At 41.3% G+C, this 19,152-nt stretch overlaps 2 protein-coding genes across 7 annotated transcripts in view; one reads left to right on the top strand and one right to left on the bottom strand.

Annotated features, from left to right (window-relative positions):
- The window catches only part of macrod2 (mono-ADP ribosylhydrolase 2), a 280,346-nt gene that overhangs the window by 27,627 nt on the left and 233,567 nt on the right, over positions 1-19,152 (top strand). The window lies entirely within an intron of this gene.
- On the bottom strand, positions 1,420-17,847 carry flrt3 (fibronectin leucine rich transmembrane 3). Of its 2 annotated transcripts, none has more exons than XM_088385559.1 (3): positions 17,785-17,847; positions 5,316-5,996; positions 1,420-4,606 (listed from the first exon to the last, which is right to left on the bottom strand). In XM_088385559.1, the coding sequence occupies exon 3, from the start codon at positions 4,562-4,564 to the stop codon at positions 2,612-2,614; it is 1,953 nt and encodes a 650-aa protein (XP_088241685.1). In that variant the 5' UTR covers positions 4,565-4,606; positions 5,316-5,996; positions 17,785-17,847; the 3' UTR covers positions 1,420-2,611. The 2 variants fall into 2 exon arrangements, with proteins under 2 accessions (XP_088241685.1, XP_088241684.1); XM_088385558.1 differs by lacking the exon at positions 17,785-17,847 and adding an exon at positions 9,545-9,786.

Below are 19,152 nucleotides of genomic sequence, written 5' to 3'. Positions count from 1 at the left end.
GTGTTGTACAGTACGTTTACGTGTGATGTGCCACAGAGTTCCAAACTTGATAGATTTGTCACATTTTTTCCAGCACCATACTCTACTGCATATACTATAATTTGTATTTTCCTGTCAGATCTTGCCTTTATTTTTTTGTTGTGGTCCTTTAACTGAATCACACTAGCCCAAACAGGCACACTTGTTATTAGTATACTAGCGGAGACTAACCGGTGCTGTTGGTCATGAAGGGGTCATGCAGTGATGCTTTGATACCAGCATCTATAGGAATGCAAATGTGACCGTCTGCCTGACCAGCACCTTCCAAAATGAATAGTAGCAGCCAGGAGCAAACACTGCAGCTGCACCATTAGCTCTGATCATTCGGTTCATAAAAGCCAAACTGTTGTCTGCACTGTGTCACACACAAGGAGAAAAATGCACGTCACATTTTGTTTTGTCTCCAGCCTTGTCTGACCCCTCAGATGAGAGCATGAGAGTGATTAAGGAATTGTTTAAAGTGACTGATCAGATCAAGTCTCCAATGATAAGTGAGGTCACGCGGGGTCGTCGTCAGTCCGGTTCATCAATTTTGCTCCATATGTGTTCATGCAAGTGACACAAAGCTGCTTTTTTGAAAGGGTTGTTTTCTGTGAAAGTCACAACAATGGAATTGTTCCTTTCACTGTTTGGCTTATTTTTTGTTTATCACAAAGCGGCAGGAATTTGTCCGAGTGGTTTGCTCGTTTTCAGAGCATTGAGGTAGCTGGCATGCTTCAGTCAAGCCCATGTGAACTGTTTACTTTAACAAAGAGGCCATTAATAAAAAATGGAAGACTGTTGTTCAAGGTAATAGGGTAGTTGGTCTTAAAATGCTCTTTGAATGCTCTTTATTAGAAGATACACTATTCAGTATGAGACATGTTTGTTTTTTCAGTATTAGTTAAGACAAAATCATTTTTAAAGTTTTAATATATATATATATTTTTACAATATGATTTAGGCCTACCTCTAAATTGCAGCAAAAATATTTCAGAGGTGTGTATCACATTGGTAGCTCTTCACATTACTGTGTGCCAAAGAAGTCTCTTCCTCAAAGAAGTTGGTGACCGCCGCTTTAGTGTGCACTGCATTAATAGCAAATTAAAGTGTTTGTATGCCTGTGTGAGTGAGCGCACACACTTATTTAATACTGAAATATAAATATTAATGCTCAAAAAGTTACAGCATTTCAAATTGTAAGTGGTAAACAAATCAAAACATCATTCATGTGTCTATGCTGCTTGATCTGTATAATATTTTTTAACATATCTGTCATGTAAATACCTTTTTTTTTTTTAACTGTTGCTAATATGTGGGCTAACGCAACCAAAATCGAGGTGAAGATAATTATATCATTTGATTTCTAAAATGTTTTCCCTGAATTTAAAATACATATAAATTCAAAATATCAAGGTGGAGTGTAAATAATAAATACATTCACATGGTTTGTTCATATTTTTTTTATTTTGTAATATGACCAATACTTTTCATATTCAAGTGTGTATGAAAAAAGTCACTGGTTCCTTAAAAAGCTAAATACAATAAGCATTGGATCAAGGCACATACAAGACTGGCCAAAGGGCATACAATGCACTTTGGTTTTTTAAACATGAAGAACAGGTAATTTCAAATTGTGGCAACAAAAACGTGTTCACTTTGAAAATACAAAATAGTTGTTTTGTTAAGGAGCTGCTGACACTTTGAACATTTTAACAATCGTGTATTTTTGGCCTTTGGACTTGAATGGCGTATGGTACACGGTACTAAAGAATGCCGCCATTGTCATTTGGCCATTGTTGGCTTGTACAAATAAAGATCGTGTGGGGTCCTGTGTCAGCTTTTCCAGTCTTCTTGTTTTGAGGAGCCAAGAGTTCCTTCAATGTTGATGTGCTTTATCTGCCCTGTGCTGTGGCCTACAATCCCATCAGAAAAAAAGAAAGAAACAAGAGTCCTGCTATGGTGGTTCTGCGTTTTTTCAAACTTGGAAAAGGTACACACCTACGCAAGTAGAGAAATAAAGCATGGCACGTCCATCTGAAGTGATTTCTATCATGAAAACTAGAGCAATATTTTTGTCAGTAGTAAATGAGACAGCTCACTGCTGTTTTTCTTTGTAAGAGGCCACCGTGTCTGATTTGTTAATTTTATTGATCCAACTGTACCTTGGTTTATGACAAGTTCTGCCTTGGTTTTTTCAGACAGCCACAAAGTGAAAACAACAACCTGTGCTTGTACAACAATGTTTTCTAAAGTCTGATTGTTCAACACAGCAATGAGAACCCACTTTCACAGTTGACAAGTCATCATATCTCAAAACACAGAGTTTCTTTGTAATTGGTCGATCGGTTGAAGCCAAGGAAGTACAGTACAAATTACTACAAATCGCTAAAATATAATTGCAGTATTACGCCCACTAATTCAGTGAGAGCCTGCAGGTGGAACGTTCTCAGTTTTCATAAATGTCCTTAAATATAAATTATATGGCAAATGTACATAACATTGCTCCCTTAGTCCTATAGATCCAGTGTTTTGTAAAAGTTTCGCCACTGTGTTTACAGCACATACGCATCATAAATGTCCGTGTGCAATATCATGAATGGGAATAGTCTGAATCTGGTATTCCACTGTCTCTGTAGCTCCTGTTGTTGATATTGTTCTCGTTGTGTGGGCTCTTGTACAAACTCAGGCCATTAGGTGGGAAAATTGTGTGTATCACAAACTCCTCCTTGGACACAGGAAGCTGATTTATAGGTATCATTTGAAAAGAAGTCTCTCTTATTTCCAGAATTGAGTTGTCCTTCTTTGTGCCAGCTTCGGCATAGTCATCCTTTCTCCGGCGGCCTTTATTGTAGGTGCAGTTCCTTGAGAAAAGTGATCCATTTCTGTGGACGTACCAGCAGACCAATGCCAACAGGATTATTGCCAAAAGTGCAACAGCCCCTCCAATGATAGCAGCCAAAGGCAGACTTGAATTTTTGTAAGGCTCTTTCTCTTGCTCTCGGTTCAAAGTTGTGGTTGGGTTGTACGATTTATGCGAGCCAGTCTCCGTCTCGATGCAAACGGGGGTCTCGTCTGACAGGTAGATATTGCTGGTCTCCATGGGAACCATACATATCCTGTAGGAAGACTCTGGCTCCAGCGCAGTGAGCAGGTACTCCGTCCTCTCGCCTTGTACAATTGTTTCTGTGATGGAGCCAAACGCAGGGCTGTGTCCCAGCTTCAGCCAGCTGAGTCGAAGGGCAGTCATGGGTTGCGACACCCTCCAGGATATGTGAACTGTATCTGCGCTACTTGACTTCACGCTGATTGTGATGATCTTTCTGCCTGATGAAATGGTGGTGCCGTGGTAATTCTTGCCCATATTTGGTCCCTTTGCTCCAGGCCTTTTCGTCACAAATGAGGGCCACTGCGGCTGCGCGGGGCGGCGAGTGTTGGAGACTGTGCTAGTCTCGTATGTGGGATTAAATTCGGAATCTGTGCAGTCAAACATGTCTGTAGTTAAGTCTTTTAGGGCCATGCCTTTGACTTTATCAGGGCCCTGGCACATGAATCCACGTACGTTTACTTTTGTCGGCAATGACCGGAGCCAGTCACGCACCCATTTCATCCTGCAAGTGCATTGCCAGGGGTTGTTGCGTAGCAAAAGCTGTGTGAGATTGTCCAGATCTTCAAATACCCCTTGTGGGAGACTGCTCAGGTTGTTGCCAGATAGGTCCAAGCGGTAAAGTTGCCGAAGGAAAGCGAAAGCCCCTGGTGGGACCCTATTAATGTGATTATCTTGTAACTGCAGTTTCTCCAAACTTGTGCCTGGCAGGTTAGCTGGTGGTGATGTCAGGGAGTTCCTCACTAGTGACAGCTCAGTCAGGTTAATCAAATTGATGAAAGCCATCTCTCCGATTCCACGGTTATTGAGCAGATTTCCATCCAATATGAGTCGCTTCAGGTTGATGAGATCTTGCAGTGACTGTTCAGATATTGATGAAATCCGGTTGTCTTCAAAGCGCAACTCCTCAATGCTCATGGGTAGGCCTGAGGGGATGGTACTTAAGTGATTCCTGGAGAGAAAAAGCAATCTAAGGTGACTGCTGTCCCTAAAGGCGCCCTCTTCGATGCTGACCGCAGACACAGAGTTGTCATCCAGGTGAAGTTCCTCAATATAAGGAATCTGGGCTAAAGTTGCGTGTGTGATCATTCGAATGTTGTTCTCCTGAAGATGAAGCTCTTTCAGCCCAAGAGGAAGATTAGTGGGGAACTCATCTAAATTGTTGCAGTATAGGTAGATCTTCTCCACATTCGAGAGCCTGCTGAGCTCGGCAGGAATTCCTGAGCTCTTTATGCGATTGTTTTGCAGGAATAGCACTGTTGCATCCAGGGGTAAACCAGTAGGAATGGAAGTCAGGCCACGGTCATTACAGTAGATGAAGGTCCCATCACAGCGGCAGGCAGAGGGACAAGAGGCAGAGGTAACCAGTGGGTTAGCAAGGCCCAGCAGCAGTCCAACCCTGATGAGGGACAGGATAAAGGCCTTGCACTGACGTATCATCTTGAAACGCAGTTGCCCGGCAGTCTAATCACTCAAGAGCCCCTGGGGAGAAGACACAAGAGTACATTTAATGCACAAGCTCTTTAAGATATGTAGGTCCAAATTCCTGTTCTCAGATTTACTTGGTCTTTGAATCCTGCCTGAAGCATTTTATAAATCAAGTATAGTATCAGATGACATAATTCTTGCGTGATAAGTGATACGGTGAGACTTTAGTATTGAGCCTCATTTATGATCATGTTTGGACACTATACAATAATAGGACTAAAAGTAACTTCAATTTTAAGCTTTTGATATATTGAATCCCTGTACCATAGATCTGCTTTAATTATGTACAAACAAGACATGTTTAATAGTGATTGTCTCATAGGCTTCTATATTTTAAAGCTGCTACATACCAAAATGGAAAACAGTCATGCTTTGTTGCGTTACTATCCAAGTGCTGACATGCTCCTTTATGTATCTAGTCATATTAGACATTGCAAAGCAAATTCGTTTTTTTTCCCCCCCCCCCCCACACATACTTCTAATAGACTTTTTTTGTTACTTCGTTCCTATAACATGCACTATCAACTGTGGTGCTACATTGTAGTGAAGCAAACCATTGTGTCGTTGAGATTTTTTTTCTTAATACTATTTGATAAAACCTACTCTGTGACACAGATTTCACCCTATGTCACCCTATGTGGCTTTGAATTCTTGTCGAGTCAGTGAAATGGAAAGCTGCAAAGGCATACAAACATTTGTATACCTGATTTATGAGAGGTGGTAAATCCTTTTTGATCACTGAAAAATCCAATCAAGGTTTTCTTCTTTTGATATCCTTTCTGAAAAGAAGAGTTTGTCGTAGGGCTTTTTGGCGATATCCTGGCTGGTCAGTGTTTGCAGAGCTGATCTTTGTTTGGACGATGACCTCCTCTGTTGTCAGAGGCTCATGCCTTCACTGCCTTTACCATGGCAGATAAGCCTGTTGAATAAGCATCCCCCTCTCAGTGACAAAGCCTGCTCGTTCTCAGATAATATTAAAAAATCCTAATGGGTGCTGAATTTGTCAAGATCGGTAGCCATAACCGTAGATTAGATATTTTTTTTCAGTTGCAGCAATCCTGCTGGCTTTAGTATCTGCTCCGTTTTGCAATCAGGCCCGGCATGCATGATGAGTTGACACAAAGCTGGTCTGAGCCATGCCAATCCCTCGTGCCACAGGCTCAATCAAGGCCTGTCCACTTGTGTACTCCAGCTCGTACAGGTAACCGGAATCCTCTTGTCCCTTGTCAAGCTTGTATATACATTAATCCTGGACTCCAGTTCCGGATGTGGCTGAAGATTTCTCCCTCCTAAGGAGAGAGGTGCCTCTAGTTTGAGGCCAAGCCTCCCTCATGAAACTGGCATTTGATTTATGCTGGTCACTTTTCACACCTCAAATGTTGCCCTGCAAAAGAAAACACAAGAGACAAACATACTTAGTAACCTGTGATTTTTACAATAGTTTAAGGAATCAATTAAATATTTCTGACATAAATTCAACTACCTTTTGTCTACAAGTTTGTGTGAATGATTCTCAACATTTCTTACTCAAATGCAATTTGATTATGACTCTTGACTTAGAGGCTTTATACTATTTCAAATTAATTTCATTACAAATAAAAAAGGCGCCGTAGTAGGTTTTCGGATTCAGATGAAAGGACGATCCAGTCCGTGCTCACATTGTTAGCAAGCCCATTTGAATTTCGTACGTGGAGAAGAAAGGCTGCTACATACATTCCGGTCACCCACCCCTACTTCTCTGTGACCCCAACTCATCTCCTCTTTAAAAGCCTTGAATACTCTTGTTTGTAAAAATAGAATTTCCTTTGCCGAAGAAAATGTTGTTTTCCCCATTTGAACACAATAGCTGTGTCATTATAAGCGACCCGCTGGCAGCTACCTTGTGCTGTAAAACACAAAGATAAATCAGGAAGCAGGGCCCCAGCCATTTTACAGTTGGTTGCCCTAACCAAGGAATGCTTGGGGATTTGTGAAGCTTGCGAACCCAATTTTGATTGATAGAATGCTGTCTAATACAAATTAATTTTGCTTTCAACATATGTCCTTTTAAAGAGCAAAATTACTGGATGTCATTTCCACTTATAAATCAAGGTAGAAGAAACTAACTTGTAAAATCGAGGTGTATAGAAAGATGGATGATTGTGGTTTGATCGGTTTGACTTTAAATGCAACACTATAGAGACATTTCAATTAGTGGGTTTCACCACGTATTGAAAAGTACACATTTCAGTCCGTAATATAACTCAGCAAGACCGAGCAATACTTGAATGTCATGACTGCCGGTTGACTGTTATTTCTCCATTTGATTTTTCTGTACTCTGGATTTCAGAAAAAAAAAGCCCTTCCTCCATTATTTGCTACGAGACTTGTATGCTGTAGTTCAGCAAAAGAGCTTTCCGCACAAAAGTCGTACATCCATGCAATTTGACAAACATCCATTAAAATTGCACATACATACATGTTTCCTGCAGGTTGTGTTAATACATATTTAATTGTTATGAGGGCTACCCATCAAACATCTGTTGCGACAAACATCTTTACGCATCATTTTAATATGGACCAGTGGCTAGACAGGAGCTTTCAGCAAGCAGGTTGAGTGGCTTCTACTTCATTAAGTCAGAACTGGTTAAATTGAGCATTCATCGAAACGTGTGTGCATGTTTGATACTTTTCAGTAGAAAGCATGCAGTGTACTGTAATATGGATCACACAAAGCTGGGTGTTGATACCCAATGCGAGTTTAACATACGATAAATTTGTCGACAATAAAAGCATGTCAGACTTTGTGCCCTCTGATAGACTTATAATTGCTCAAGGGAGCCATTTGAAAATAAAAAAGGAGAAAAGACCATAGAAGTGGAAAAGGCTCGCTAAATAATTCATATGATGTTAATTTAACTTTGCTCCACAGTACATATCCATAGGGGAATAAGTGTTTGTATATTTGGTTGTTAATTTTGAACCGATACAATATTGCATGGCGGATTTGACACCATAACCTGTTGTAGTTACTTTAGATTTTTGTCTGCAATCTGATTTATAGATATGGTAAATACTGTAGTCACCATAGAACATAGCTTCTGTGTCTTGAGTCCTCAATTTCCGAGAACCAGAGGTGGGATTTAAATTAGATTCTCTGAGAAGAATTATTTTAACGACGACAGTGACAACACCAATACAAAAAGGCTACAGCTTCCTGCAGAGATGGGCTGAACAGATGACACTTTTGGTGGCCCAGTAAGCGTGGAGAGGCCCGGGACTGTCGGGGGTTTCTCTTTTGTTCCATGCTGAAAGGAGAGCTCTGTAGCAGCTGCAATGATTTTTCCCCACATGGGGGTGGTAGGCACCACAAGATGTGTGCGCAAGTATATATATATATATATGTGTGTGTGTGTGTCTGCCTGTGTGACAAGCTAAGCTGCAAAGAGGAGCACATCTTAGCCTACAGGCCAAGCGCCCACTTACAATATAGGGATTTGTCAACTACTCTCCTGGCCCTGCTACTTTCCTCAATCAAATTGCTTCTAGAGGTTATCTTGCTGCTTTCTTAGTCTTTGAATGCTCAGCTGTGTTTGTCACTGGTCTCAGAATAGATGACAAATAGAGTTCAGTGTTGAATAGATTAAATCTCATCTTTTTCTAAAGGTAGCTTTAGTGTTGCCTTTTGCAGATACATTCATGCAATATGTTAAGCAGACTTGAGATTTTGCTCATGACCTGGTTAGTGGTTAATCTAAAATGAAAGCAATTGGCTGGGAACTATAGCCCGAGGCAGTCATCAGTGAAGACAACTCATCTGCCCCCTGTCTTTATTGAACCCAATTTATTTTTATCAAATACACTGAACCGTGGCTTAATTGGATAATAACTAAAATTGAACTTGTGCACATTTCACAGTCATTCAAAAGCAATTTTCCGCTTGGTAATTTAGAACGTAGTCTCAAATACTATATCTGTTATTCGTTTAAGCCAGAATGACCTTATTGTCTCATGAAGATAAAAGCTGAGTGAAATTGGATTAACAGCTGTCTCTGCAATGGTGTTTCCAGTAAGACGCACATACAAGAATGGAATGGACACTAAATTGCAGTGATGCGGCATTTAGGAGGAAATGTGCTGTCAGATGAGAGCAATATTTTACAGTAAATATCGATGGAAGTCCCCACCCCAAGCATCCAATATACTTAAATACGGTTGAGCATCTATAATATAAGCGTTTAAGCCAATTTATTGCGACCTCCATACGTGTTGGTCAAAGTTTAGTGGGATGTCAGGACGTGAGTGGAAGCCGTCCCGACAGAGACGCATTTAGCGGAGTTTCTCCAGCTGGCTCTGGGTGCGCATCGCTGCGGGATGTGCGCTGCAATTCAACATGCTCCCCGTCTTGACGAACCGTGGCGCCGGCTGGGATCAAACCACACTGTCCCCCCCCCTAATCCTATCAAGTTTGTGTATTCACTGATCAAAAGCTCAAACGGCCAGCGCAAAGATAACGCGTCTCCACCACAGTATTGGCATTGGCTGTCGTTCGAGGCGCAAATGTTTATTATGCGGATTTTTGTCGCTGTATCCATGTTGTAGTGCAATAACATTGTTTTTCACCCTGGAGTGAAAAAAAAAAAACGTAAAATCCATCTGAAGTTGAATTCGTTTTCAGTGCTCATATAGACGAGCTTGATTTGGTTGCTGAGAAATAAGAGCGCTCAGTATTTATTTATTAATTTCTGTACCCCGTCTCTTCCAGCGCCAAATCCTCCAGCCTACTGTTAAACTCCGTACCTCGTGTTTTCTATTAGGTCGGGGTCGTAAATCCAAATAAATGGACCGTAGATTATGCTCGTTTCAAGCTGCAGACCCCCTACCCTCCTCAAAAAAAAAAAAAAAAAAGTAGTAATGCACTCCACCTGGACAGTACCAGTCAGAAACACTTACCTCAAAAGACAACCCCCAAAAGTTACAGGTATCCTCTGGGGAGGGGGTTCAAGGCAGATGGGGGGTAAAAATAATCCAGTACGAGTTGTGCAAATTTAATACAGATCCCAAAACGGTTTCTCCCACTCACGGAACCAGAACTGGATTTAATTTGCGTGCTGCACCACTACGTTATTTACTGGCGCTCCCGTCACACAAACACACGCTGCAAGTTGGACATGCGCGCACGGATTGGTCCCAGTAACAAATGTGGACTTATGTTTGCCTGTAGCCCTGCTCCAATAGAGCGGTGACGTCATTTGGAGGCGGGACCTTTCTCTCACTCAGTCTGTGCGCGTCTCTCTCTCTCTCTCTCTCTCTCTCTCTCTCTCTCTCTCTCTCTCTCTCTCTCTCTCTCTCTCTCTCTCTCTCTCTCTCTCTCTCTCTCTCTCTCTCTCTCTCTCTCTCTCTCTCTCTCTCTCTCTCTCTCTCTCTCTCTCTCTCTCTCTCCCTCTCTCTCTTCCCCCCCTCCCTCAACACTGCTATGCTCCCCTGCAAAATACATCTTCGTCTTGCAGTACTCGCATGCTACACTAGGGAGAGTGGAGGAAAGGGAGAAAAATAACTAGGCAGATGTGAACTGGAACTGGAAGGGACTGTTTAAGGAATCATCCTCTTGAGCTAAAAAATAAGAGGGAGAGGATAAAATACAGCAGAATTACACGTTGATGACCTTATACTGGTTTGATCAACTCTAGTAGAAACAGATGAAGTTTATTCTGTTATTATGTGCACAGCTATTAAAGGTGAATGCTCTCATATGCAAGACATTCATTGTTTATCCAATAAAAAATAGTCTGAGGTCTATGACGCACCTGAACTTAACTGCCTTTTAGCCCTTATTTTTGACCCTGTTGGCTCCATTAAATGAAGCCAAACATGCCCCCCGTGGCTCAAAGCAGCAGTGAGTCACCCTTTGAGAAATAGGGTTGCTGACACTCTGTGTCATCTCCGGTGCCCCCCCCCCAGCCCCCTTCAGGCTTCCCGACCACGCCGACACCATATTTTGCACCTTTTGATTGAAGATCAGTAATCAGATGTTTGCCACTATGTGTAATTGAGAAACCACTTGCTTAAATGTCCTTCACTACTACCAAAACTACTTTTACTGATTACACCATTCATCAATTTGTGGTTAAACTACATTTGCCAGAAGTCTTTGCCAACTTGAGTTTCATGTTTTGTTAATGGGTTACACGTGCACTTTAGTTCTCAACACATTTATGGACAGCTTGTACAATGCACTTTCAAGTTTGTCCAGCACATGATCAAAATGCAATTCGTTATGGGTGCCAGTCCCTTTACAAAACGCAATATGACAGGTCAGTCAAGGCTAAGCCAAGATGTAAGAGCTCAACATCCTACCTGATGTATAACTTGTAAATTTTAATGTTTCATTTTGATGCTATTTTGCACTCTTTATAAATGCCCAGGTACTCGTTTATTTCCCTATATGGTAAAAGCATTGTGTGTCTAAAGGTGAAAAAAACAAAACTCTTTAGAGGGTGCTAACAAGCCAGTTGTTAACATCACATGTCCAAGTTTAATGTCGTTTTGATTTTGTTGTTGGAGTGAAGATTTGCAAACTGTGTGGCTGATGTTTGGGAAACTTAGCTGCAAACCGGGTCATGAAAGTTGTAACAGAACACTCTAAAAACAGTTGGCTTAAAAAGGGACAGATCTACTGCTTGAGTCACTGTGATCAAATGTTCTGGGTTGTTATTTTTGACAACTGTTTTGAGAGTGAACCTTGCATTTAATTAGTTAGGGTATTTATAACTTACCTTTGTAAAAATATTTTAATTACTTCACTGCTGCTAATGTCACGAGTTACGTCTTTGGATCTATAAACATGGCTTGTGATTTTTCCCACACTTGAGTCTACAGTGAAAATGTGTTGCTTGGTTGTTTTTGTGGATGGCCCTGAGACTGGTTGTTGCTCACACTACAGCAGCACTCTTGTGTAATCCAGTCTCATCGTAATTCAAAACAATGCGCACATTTGCTTTAAATCGCACTGGTGAAATCAATTCCTATAGTATCATATCCTTTATTGAATTGTTTATTGTACTGTGGAGTCGCCATTTCTCAGTTTCATTAGCCTAATGATCTTAATTATGTTATCCTTTTGGACCAGGTGCTTGGTGCAACAACGGGGGGAAAAAAAAAAAAACAGGTGAGAAAAGGTCAATCTGTGACATCCTGACTTGGTCCTTGTCTTTTCTCTGAGGGGTGAGGCAGGGGGAAAACCTGTGACTGACCTCAGCTCAGCTTCCTCCCTAAAATCGACTGCAGACACATCTGTCAGCAACTGTTGATTGACCTGCACTCAGACATACAAAGAGCCCCATTGGAGGACGCGGGTGTTGGATTTCAGTTATCTTCAAACTCGGAAAAATCTATTGCCCTGTTTATCTTTTTGTTCAAGGGGATTGGTGCCCTGTTTTACCAAAGGTGCAATTTTATTCTGTCTATCCAATTTCTCCAAGCTTGGATATCAGACAGCTTGTGACCGTTTGAAATAAGGTTCTAAATAAAGCTTAACCTCACTACAATTCCCCTGAACTTTGGTGGCTACAACACAGCTGTTGAATGTCTGTTTTTGTTACACTATTATAATAGCAGATTGTACATTGTCGAAGTTATGGTAGCATCCTATAGTTTGCTCAAGCTGCGATCAGTAGGAAGGCATGCCCTACTTTCTGGATAGTGTATGCCACAGGTGTCAAACCCAAGGCCCGGGGGCCAGGTACGGCCCGCCACATCATTTTATGTGGCCTGCGAAGACCAATTGTGCATCACATTCGTGTGTCATTACTAGAATTGCAAATTGTCTTCACTTTTAATAACCAGTTTTTCCTCGTCTGATTTGAAAACGAGTTATTTGTCAGTTTTGTAGCTTTTACTGTATATATAAAATGAGGTGCTCATACATTTATTTGGGTTGACAGTCATAATGGCCCTCCGAAAGAAACTGACTACAATGCGGCCCGTGAAAAAAATGTGTTTGGTGTACGCAGTATATATGCAGTATAATGTATATATTTATTTACTCTCTTGATTGTGCAACCTTCATGTTCCCATTTCCTATTCACATTTTCGTATTCATTTTATACAGGCAATTTCAGTCAGGCATTTAATCTCCTCATCATCACAACAGTAAAGATTCACTCAAATGAATCCGAGGTATACGTCAATGGCAACATAGTGTTTAGAGAACACAGGGCCTTATTCCATTCTGATATCTTACCCATGTTATGTACGATGCTCGCCTTTTCTAATGCAGATTACAGATGTTGAGGGACAAGTTGACCCCTGAATCTCTGGGGAGTGAATGTAGTCATGAAAAAGGGAAAAAAACAACAACAGACTGAAGGGGCCGACATCCTGCTGCCTCGGCAAGCCAAGGGGCCTTGGTCAGCAGTCATTTAGGCTGTGTTTGTGGAAGAATGACAAGCCATGCAAATAGCACAGTTGGCTGTTTTTACCCTTGTCTTTTGTTTTCTTTGGTTGTTCTTTGTGGTTGCAGTTGTGTTGTCTGCAGAGGAAGAGGCACACAGGGATGAGCTAATTCTTCAAAAAAGGTAGAGGGGGGTAGGCGCTTACTCGTCAGCCTTCGGACCTCCCATAGGTTAATGACCCTAAACACAATGCTCAGTGATCAGATTAGATAAAGCACTTTTCCCCAGTGCACTCATCAGCACAATAAAGGAGATAAAAGAAATAATTATCATACAATGTTTTCATATCCTTAACGTAGACTACTAACGTAGCTAATTGAAGCCCCTTTATGTTACCAGTTCACTCTTCGGACACGTGTTCTGTAATTACCCAACTTTAGTCTCACTACTTCAATTAGTTAAGGAAAGGTATTTATTTATGTGACTAAGACTATTTGTTTAAAACCCCCGGTAGACATAACCACTTCACATTCCTCAGCCCAGGTGAATATATAGTGATATTGTCTCCTTTAGCTTTAAAGATCTCGAGAGCCCAGTGGAAAGGTCATTTAGGGTTTATAGCTGTATGAGCAGGAAGCTACAACTAATGTTATCTCGCGCAACAAACCAAGTCTTTTGGTACTCTTGATAAGCTAAAATAGATTATACAAAAACTCAAGGCCCTGTTGATTGGAGCAAATACAGGAAGTAAACATGTTAGACAACAGTATTTTGAGTTAACAGAAAGGGGAGAGGGAAGGAGGTCTCGTCACACAGGCATGCGGAGATTGTGATCAAAGTGTTCACTTATCTGTGCCAAACAGTAACTCTGAATTTTTCCTCAGTCATCTGGATGACATTGTTTCCCCTTTTGACTCATTCCAATTATTTTCTTTAACACAATAAATGACCAAGATATTAATTAATATTGGAACATTTTTAGACCAAGCTTGGGATAGCACAAGTCATTTGACGTCTCACAACCACACTAGTCTACATTTTTATTTGAATCTTGTTCTTTGTCCTGTTTGTCTTTGTATTAGGTCGGCATTTTGTCACGGAGTTGCTAAGTAGTGTCTTCATTTCAAGGTGCAGAACCTGAGAAACTCGAATGGTATTTATCATTGTCTGAAGGTGTTTTTAGGCACCTTCAACCGTTACAACACCTCAGTGTTTTTACCTCGGTGTCTGGAAACAGTGACTTGGCACTGACTTCAGCTGCATATCGAATATCTGACTATACTGCAGCCATTAGCCCTCTTCAAAGGGAGACCAAAGGAATGGTGAGGGACTGAAAGGGCAAGTTGAGATGAGGTGCACTTATGACCATATCCTATATTGCCTGCTCACTTTTTTGACACAAGGGTGTAAGGTGCTTGTGGCAGACTTGAAGCGAATGAGATGTGAAGTGTAGGACGTTTGATGTAAAACCAGAGGGACCTGAAGTAAAACCTTCTTTATCCCAACCTGGTCTGTTTTTTGCGTAGGTTAACACTGCAATTATGAACCTTGCGTATCCGTGTGTGTATAGGTGTGTGTAGAGCAGGGGTCACCAACACGGTGCCCGCGGGCACCAGGTAGCCCGTGAGGACCGCATGAGTCGCCCGCAGGACTGTTCTAAAATTAGCTCAAATAGCGGCACTTGTCAGTGAGCTGCATCTATTTATTTTACAGTCAAACCTCGGTTTCTGAACGTCCCGGTTCTCGAACAAGTCGGAATTTGAATAAAAAATTCGAGATTTTTTGCTTCGGTTGTTGAACAAAATTCATAGGTCGAACCTCACTAGATGAGCCGGGAGGACCCGAGAAAACCCGACCGCGCGGCCCGGATGCCGACTGAATCTGTGGTTATGGTATTTTCGTTACTTTGAGGATTGTATTAACCCCTAATCATGCCTCCAAAGAAAGCAAGTGGGAGCAGTAAAGCCATCCTAAAACACAAAGACGCTCTTAAAGCAATGCGACACTGAGCGCCCGGCGCGCTGCGGTTGCGCGATCGGACCAAATAAAGCTCCCCGCGCACTGAGGTCCACTTAAATTTTGGAAAGTACATCAGGACTTTAAGAATATTTTCTAAATTTCAGCGACGGCTCTGTCACAATAATGCGACCAGCGCAGCGCTACGGTTGCGCGTTCGGCGGTGCGCTGCAGTTGTGCGATCGGGCAAAAATGCGCAAATGAAAAAAATGTTTAAAAAAAAAAAAAAGGGGGGGGGGGTTCTTTTAGTCTTGGAACGGACTAAATTTTTTTCTATTATTTGTAAAGGGAAAAATAGATTCGGAATTCGACCGATTTGCTTCTCGAACCGCCTTCTGGAACGGATTGTGGTCGAAAACCGAGATTTGACTGTATTTTTGCTGTTCTTGTTAAAATCACACTTACATGAGAACTGAAAATGACAATGATAACACAAAGTGAAAGCTAAATTGAGCAAATTGGCTATTTCAGAAGTGTGTGTCAAACTGGTAGCCCTTTGCCTTAATCAGTACCCAGGAAGTAGCTCTCGGTTTAAGAAAGGTTGGTGACCCCTGGTGTAGAGGGACCGTAAAAGCTGTGACATTTCACACTCAAGGAAGAACTCTTAAAACCACCTATCAAATACAACCACTAAGTGACATAGGCAGTCACCCATTATATCTGTAAAGGAAGAGCTCAGTAGAATGTGTATGGACAGTAATAGACTTGAACCTCACAACAAATGGCAGAAATGTGGATTTATGATATTTGTAGTAATAGGAAATGCATCGACCAGCGACAATATTGACTGCTTGCGCAATCTAATGACGTCCAATACAGGGGCTGTATCAAACTGTCTTTGCCAAGATAATAGGCTTTGTGTTTGGACTCTCTTTGACATATTTTACTGCAAAATTATTAAAGCAGTACATTTTGCACGGTCTTCAAATTGTATAGGCAAATAGATAAATTTGGCGCATGCAATCTGATTTATGCAACCTGAGACAAATTGCATTGGCTGACTTTGCATTTGAAAGGAAATTGCCTGATTAAGAGCCTGATTCAAATTCTAAGCCAGGTAGGAATGAGCTAGCATTAGCCACCTGAAGCTGGGCTATCAATTAATTTAGCAAGCATATTATGCCACTTAATTTCTCCCCCAAGTTCTCACTAGACTCTTGCTGGTTGACTAAGTCACTGAGAAGTGGTTTTAGCCACACCTCCAAAAAAATAGGAACACCAAAATAATGATGCAGATTGTTGCTATTTGTGCTTTTTGTTGTCTGTCAAAGATGGTGTTGTGCAATCTTTGTGCAAAATAATGTTATCCGCTAGGGCATATCTAGAATTTTAGCAAAACCCCAGCATGATGTGCTCGCATGTTTCTCCTCCAAAGTTTGCGAGTTGAGCCAACATTCTGCCAAATACAATCGAGTGCTATGTGCACTGCACCAGCAGCCACCCCCAACTCTCTGAGGATAGAGGAAGCCCAGAAGAGGCTCCATTTAACCCCTCAGGATTAGTGCTCATGCCTGCTTTAGCACTGGTAAAAGGGAAAGCGTCTCAGCACATTGAGTCAATAGGGATTCAGGCTTGACTGGCTTCCCACATAAAAAATGAACAAAGAGAAAACAGTGAAGCTTCACTTCAGTTTTGAACAGCGATAGATGTTTGTCCAGCCCACTTTACTGCTTGACCTTCTGATCCCTTCACAGTACATTACCAGACCAAATATACTGGCACAGTAATAATGTCAATGATATATTCAAAGACAACTTTAATATCAATAAATTATGTAAAGACAACTCCTGGATGCTACTTTAAACATTGTTACTATATCAGTTGGCTAATTGCATCAGGACAGATATAGAAGTGAGTATAAGCAACGCTGATTGAAAAAAAAAGTATGTACTGTATACTATGCCGTATTCTGTAATTCTGGTTATTAGATGATTTAAAAAAAAAAAAAAAATATATATATATATATATATACAAAATATTCTCTTAAAGGGTTAGAACGTCTATGTTATAAGTGCAATCAGTGAGGATGCATTTTGAACTCGGAATGCAGAAGAAAATCAAATGTCCTGAAGATTATATTGAGATATTAACAAAATTGATTAATTCCCCCATACACATTTAATAGTGTTGTATGTTTTTATCCACTGTACCATCTTGTTTTCCACCGTCCCAAACTAGCCTTTTCACTTTTGCCCTTGAGCAGCATGACAACTCCTTAGTCCGGTGCGATTTGGGAGGGCGTGGCCTCTGTCAGGGTTGCCTGACAGGCGAGGTTCCGTCTGTTGACTTTACTCCTCCGTTTACATTCCCTTGTGTTTGTCTAGGCTTTCATCATGGCACCGTTCAAACAAGCGCCAGCAACTGATAAAACACATGCTCCCACTAAATCTCTCCCTCACACACATGCGCACACGCTATATGAGTGATATGTGGACAGAGTTTGATTTTTTTTTTTTTTTTGGGCCTATGGAGCAGGTGCTGTTCCTAAAATGCGATGGTCGGGAGATAGTATGTGTAGCAAATCATGCTAGAGACTGTTGGGTGGTTGAAATAACAGTTGTATATTACATTGAATTCTCCACATGCTGAAATTCAGAAGTCTTCCTCCATGGGAAGTTCACCGGCATGAAACACATGACTGGCCGTGTCTTTTAATTCTCAATGAGGAAAAACAGCTGTGTTTTCACATTCAACTCTGCTGTTTACATTTTTTTGTGTGAGCTGAGACTCTTGAGCCACCCGACAGGAATTAATCTGCCAGTCAAGAAGGAAGAATGTCCTCACCTTGTGTGGATTGCTGTCTGTCTGGTGTTGGCCGTCTCAGTTCGCCAAATTCTTCACCTGCTGTGGGGCCTGGGGGAATGGAGTAGGAGGAGCAGAACATTACGGGGGTGTTGGGACAGAAGAGGTGGGGGCTGAAAGTGATGTCACATCTGCAGTAGTGGGTGAGCATAATTTCCTCATTGGGATTGCAACAAGGAGATGTGAAGGTTTTTGCGAACCAGGTGCTATCCACACCTGCGTGTTTGTTCCACCTTGCTTCATTAGGGTTCAGCATCCTACTAATGAATATTGTCGCTCTTGTCCCTTCATAGTTAATGTGTGTGAGTGCTGTGTGTGGTTAGGGCGCAAAGGCTCAATTGGGAATTATGTCGCCTTCCCCTGGAGAATGCATGTCTCCCTACTCTCGCTTTAATCACAAGTGCATACTGTACTCTCGTTCAGGTGAGCTGTACATACTCGAGCTGCGTCCCGACAATTTTTTTAGATACCTTAAATCAGTTCCGTCAATATGGATGTGTTCCTGCAAGCACTCATTTTAGTAGGCCTACTTTTCTATTTGACACAAGATTTTTACAGCTACAACCTAATATAAACTGAGTTACTGTAAAACCTTCAGTTTCTTCCAGGATATTCTTTTTATCAAATGAAAATAACATGCAACACATACCAATTATTCTCCCGGCGACATGTCACATTGTGATTTCTGCAGATCAGTTGTGCTGCCTGCATTGATTGACTCATGAGATGATCCAATGATTAAGTTGTGCCCGAATCAGCCAATGCTGATAGACATGGCTTTATTCAAGTTAGTTTTGGAACTCGATATTTCCAGCGCTGATATTTTGTGAAATCCCAATCTATTTTATATGTATTTATAGCTACCAACATGTAACCTACAGGTTCAAAGTATTACTTTGACTAAATTGCTCAGTTGGAGTAAGATACATTTTTGGTTTCATACAGTTTTGAAATGGATCGTACATATGATATCAAGAATACATCTAATCAAGATGAATGACCAAAACGGCAAAGCCCTTCATCTTAATCGAAAAAAAAAAAAAAATCTGTTATGGAAATTCAATGTTTTTGTTGCCTTACAGACTGACTGGCTTGTCTGCTTCTCACATCTCAGTTTACCCGAGATGCTCTCTCTGTCTGTCTTTGTCAGCGTCAGATTTGTGACTGACATTGGTGATAACAATGTCAGCTATCAGTCTGTGCTCATGAAGTCCTTTAATCAGTGGAACAGCATTTTCTCACTGGTGCTTCTGCTTTACAATCTGGATCATGTCAAAGAAGTATTCGTTGTCGACTGGCGCAACCCATGACACTGCCCTCCACTATATCACATGGCCAGCTGACCTTGCC

Source organism: Syngnathus floridae, chromosome 9, assembly GCF_059516105.1.
Source record: "Syngnathus floridae isolate MCC-2025c chromosome 9, RoL_Sflo_1.0, whole genome shotgun sequence".
Lineage (NCBI taxonomy): Eukaryota > Metazoa > Chordata > Actinopteri > Syngnathiformes > Syngnathidae > Syngnathus > Syngnathus floridae.
This window is presented reverse-complemented; position numbering and strand designations above follow the sequence as displayed.

Bases quoted from the DNA above. Each gene is read 5' to 3' on its own strand.
- flrt3 (XM_088385559.1), bottom strand. From the start codon at position 4,564: ATGATACGTCAGTGCAAGGCCTTTATCCTGTCCCTCATCAGGGTTGGA.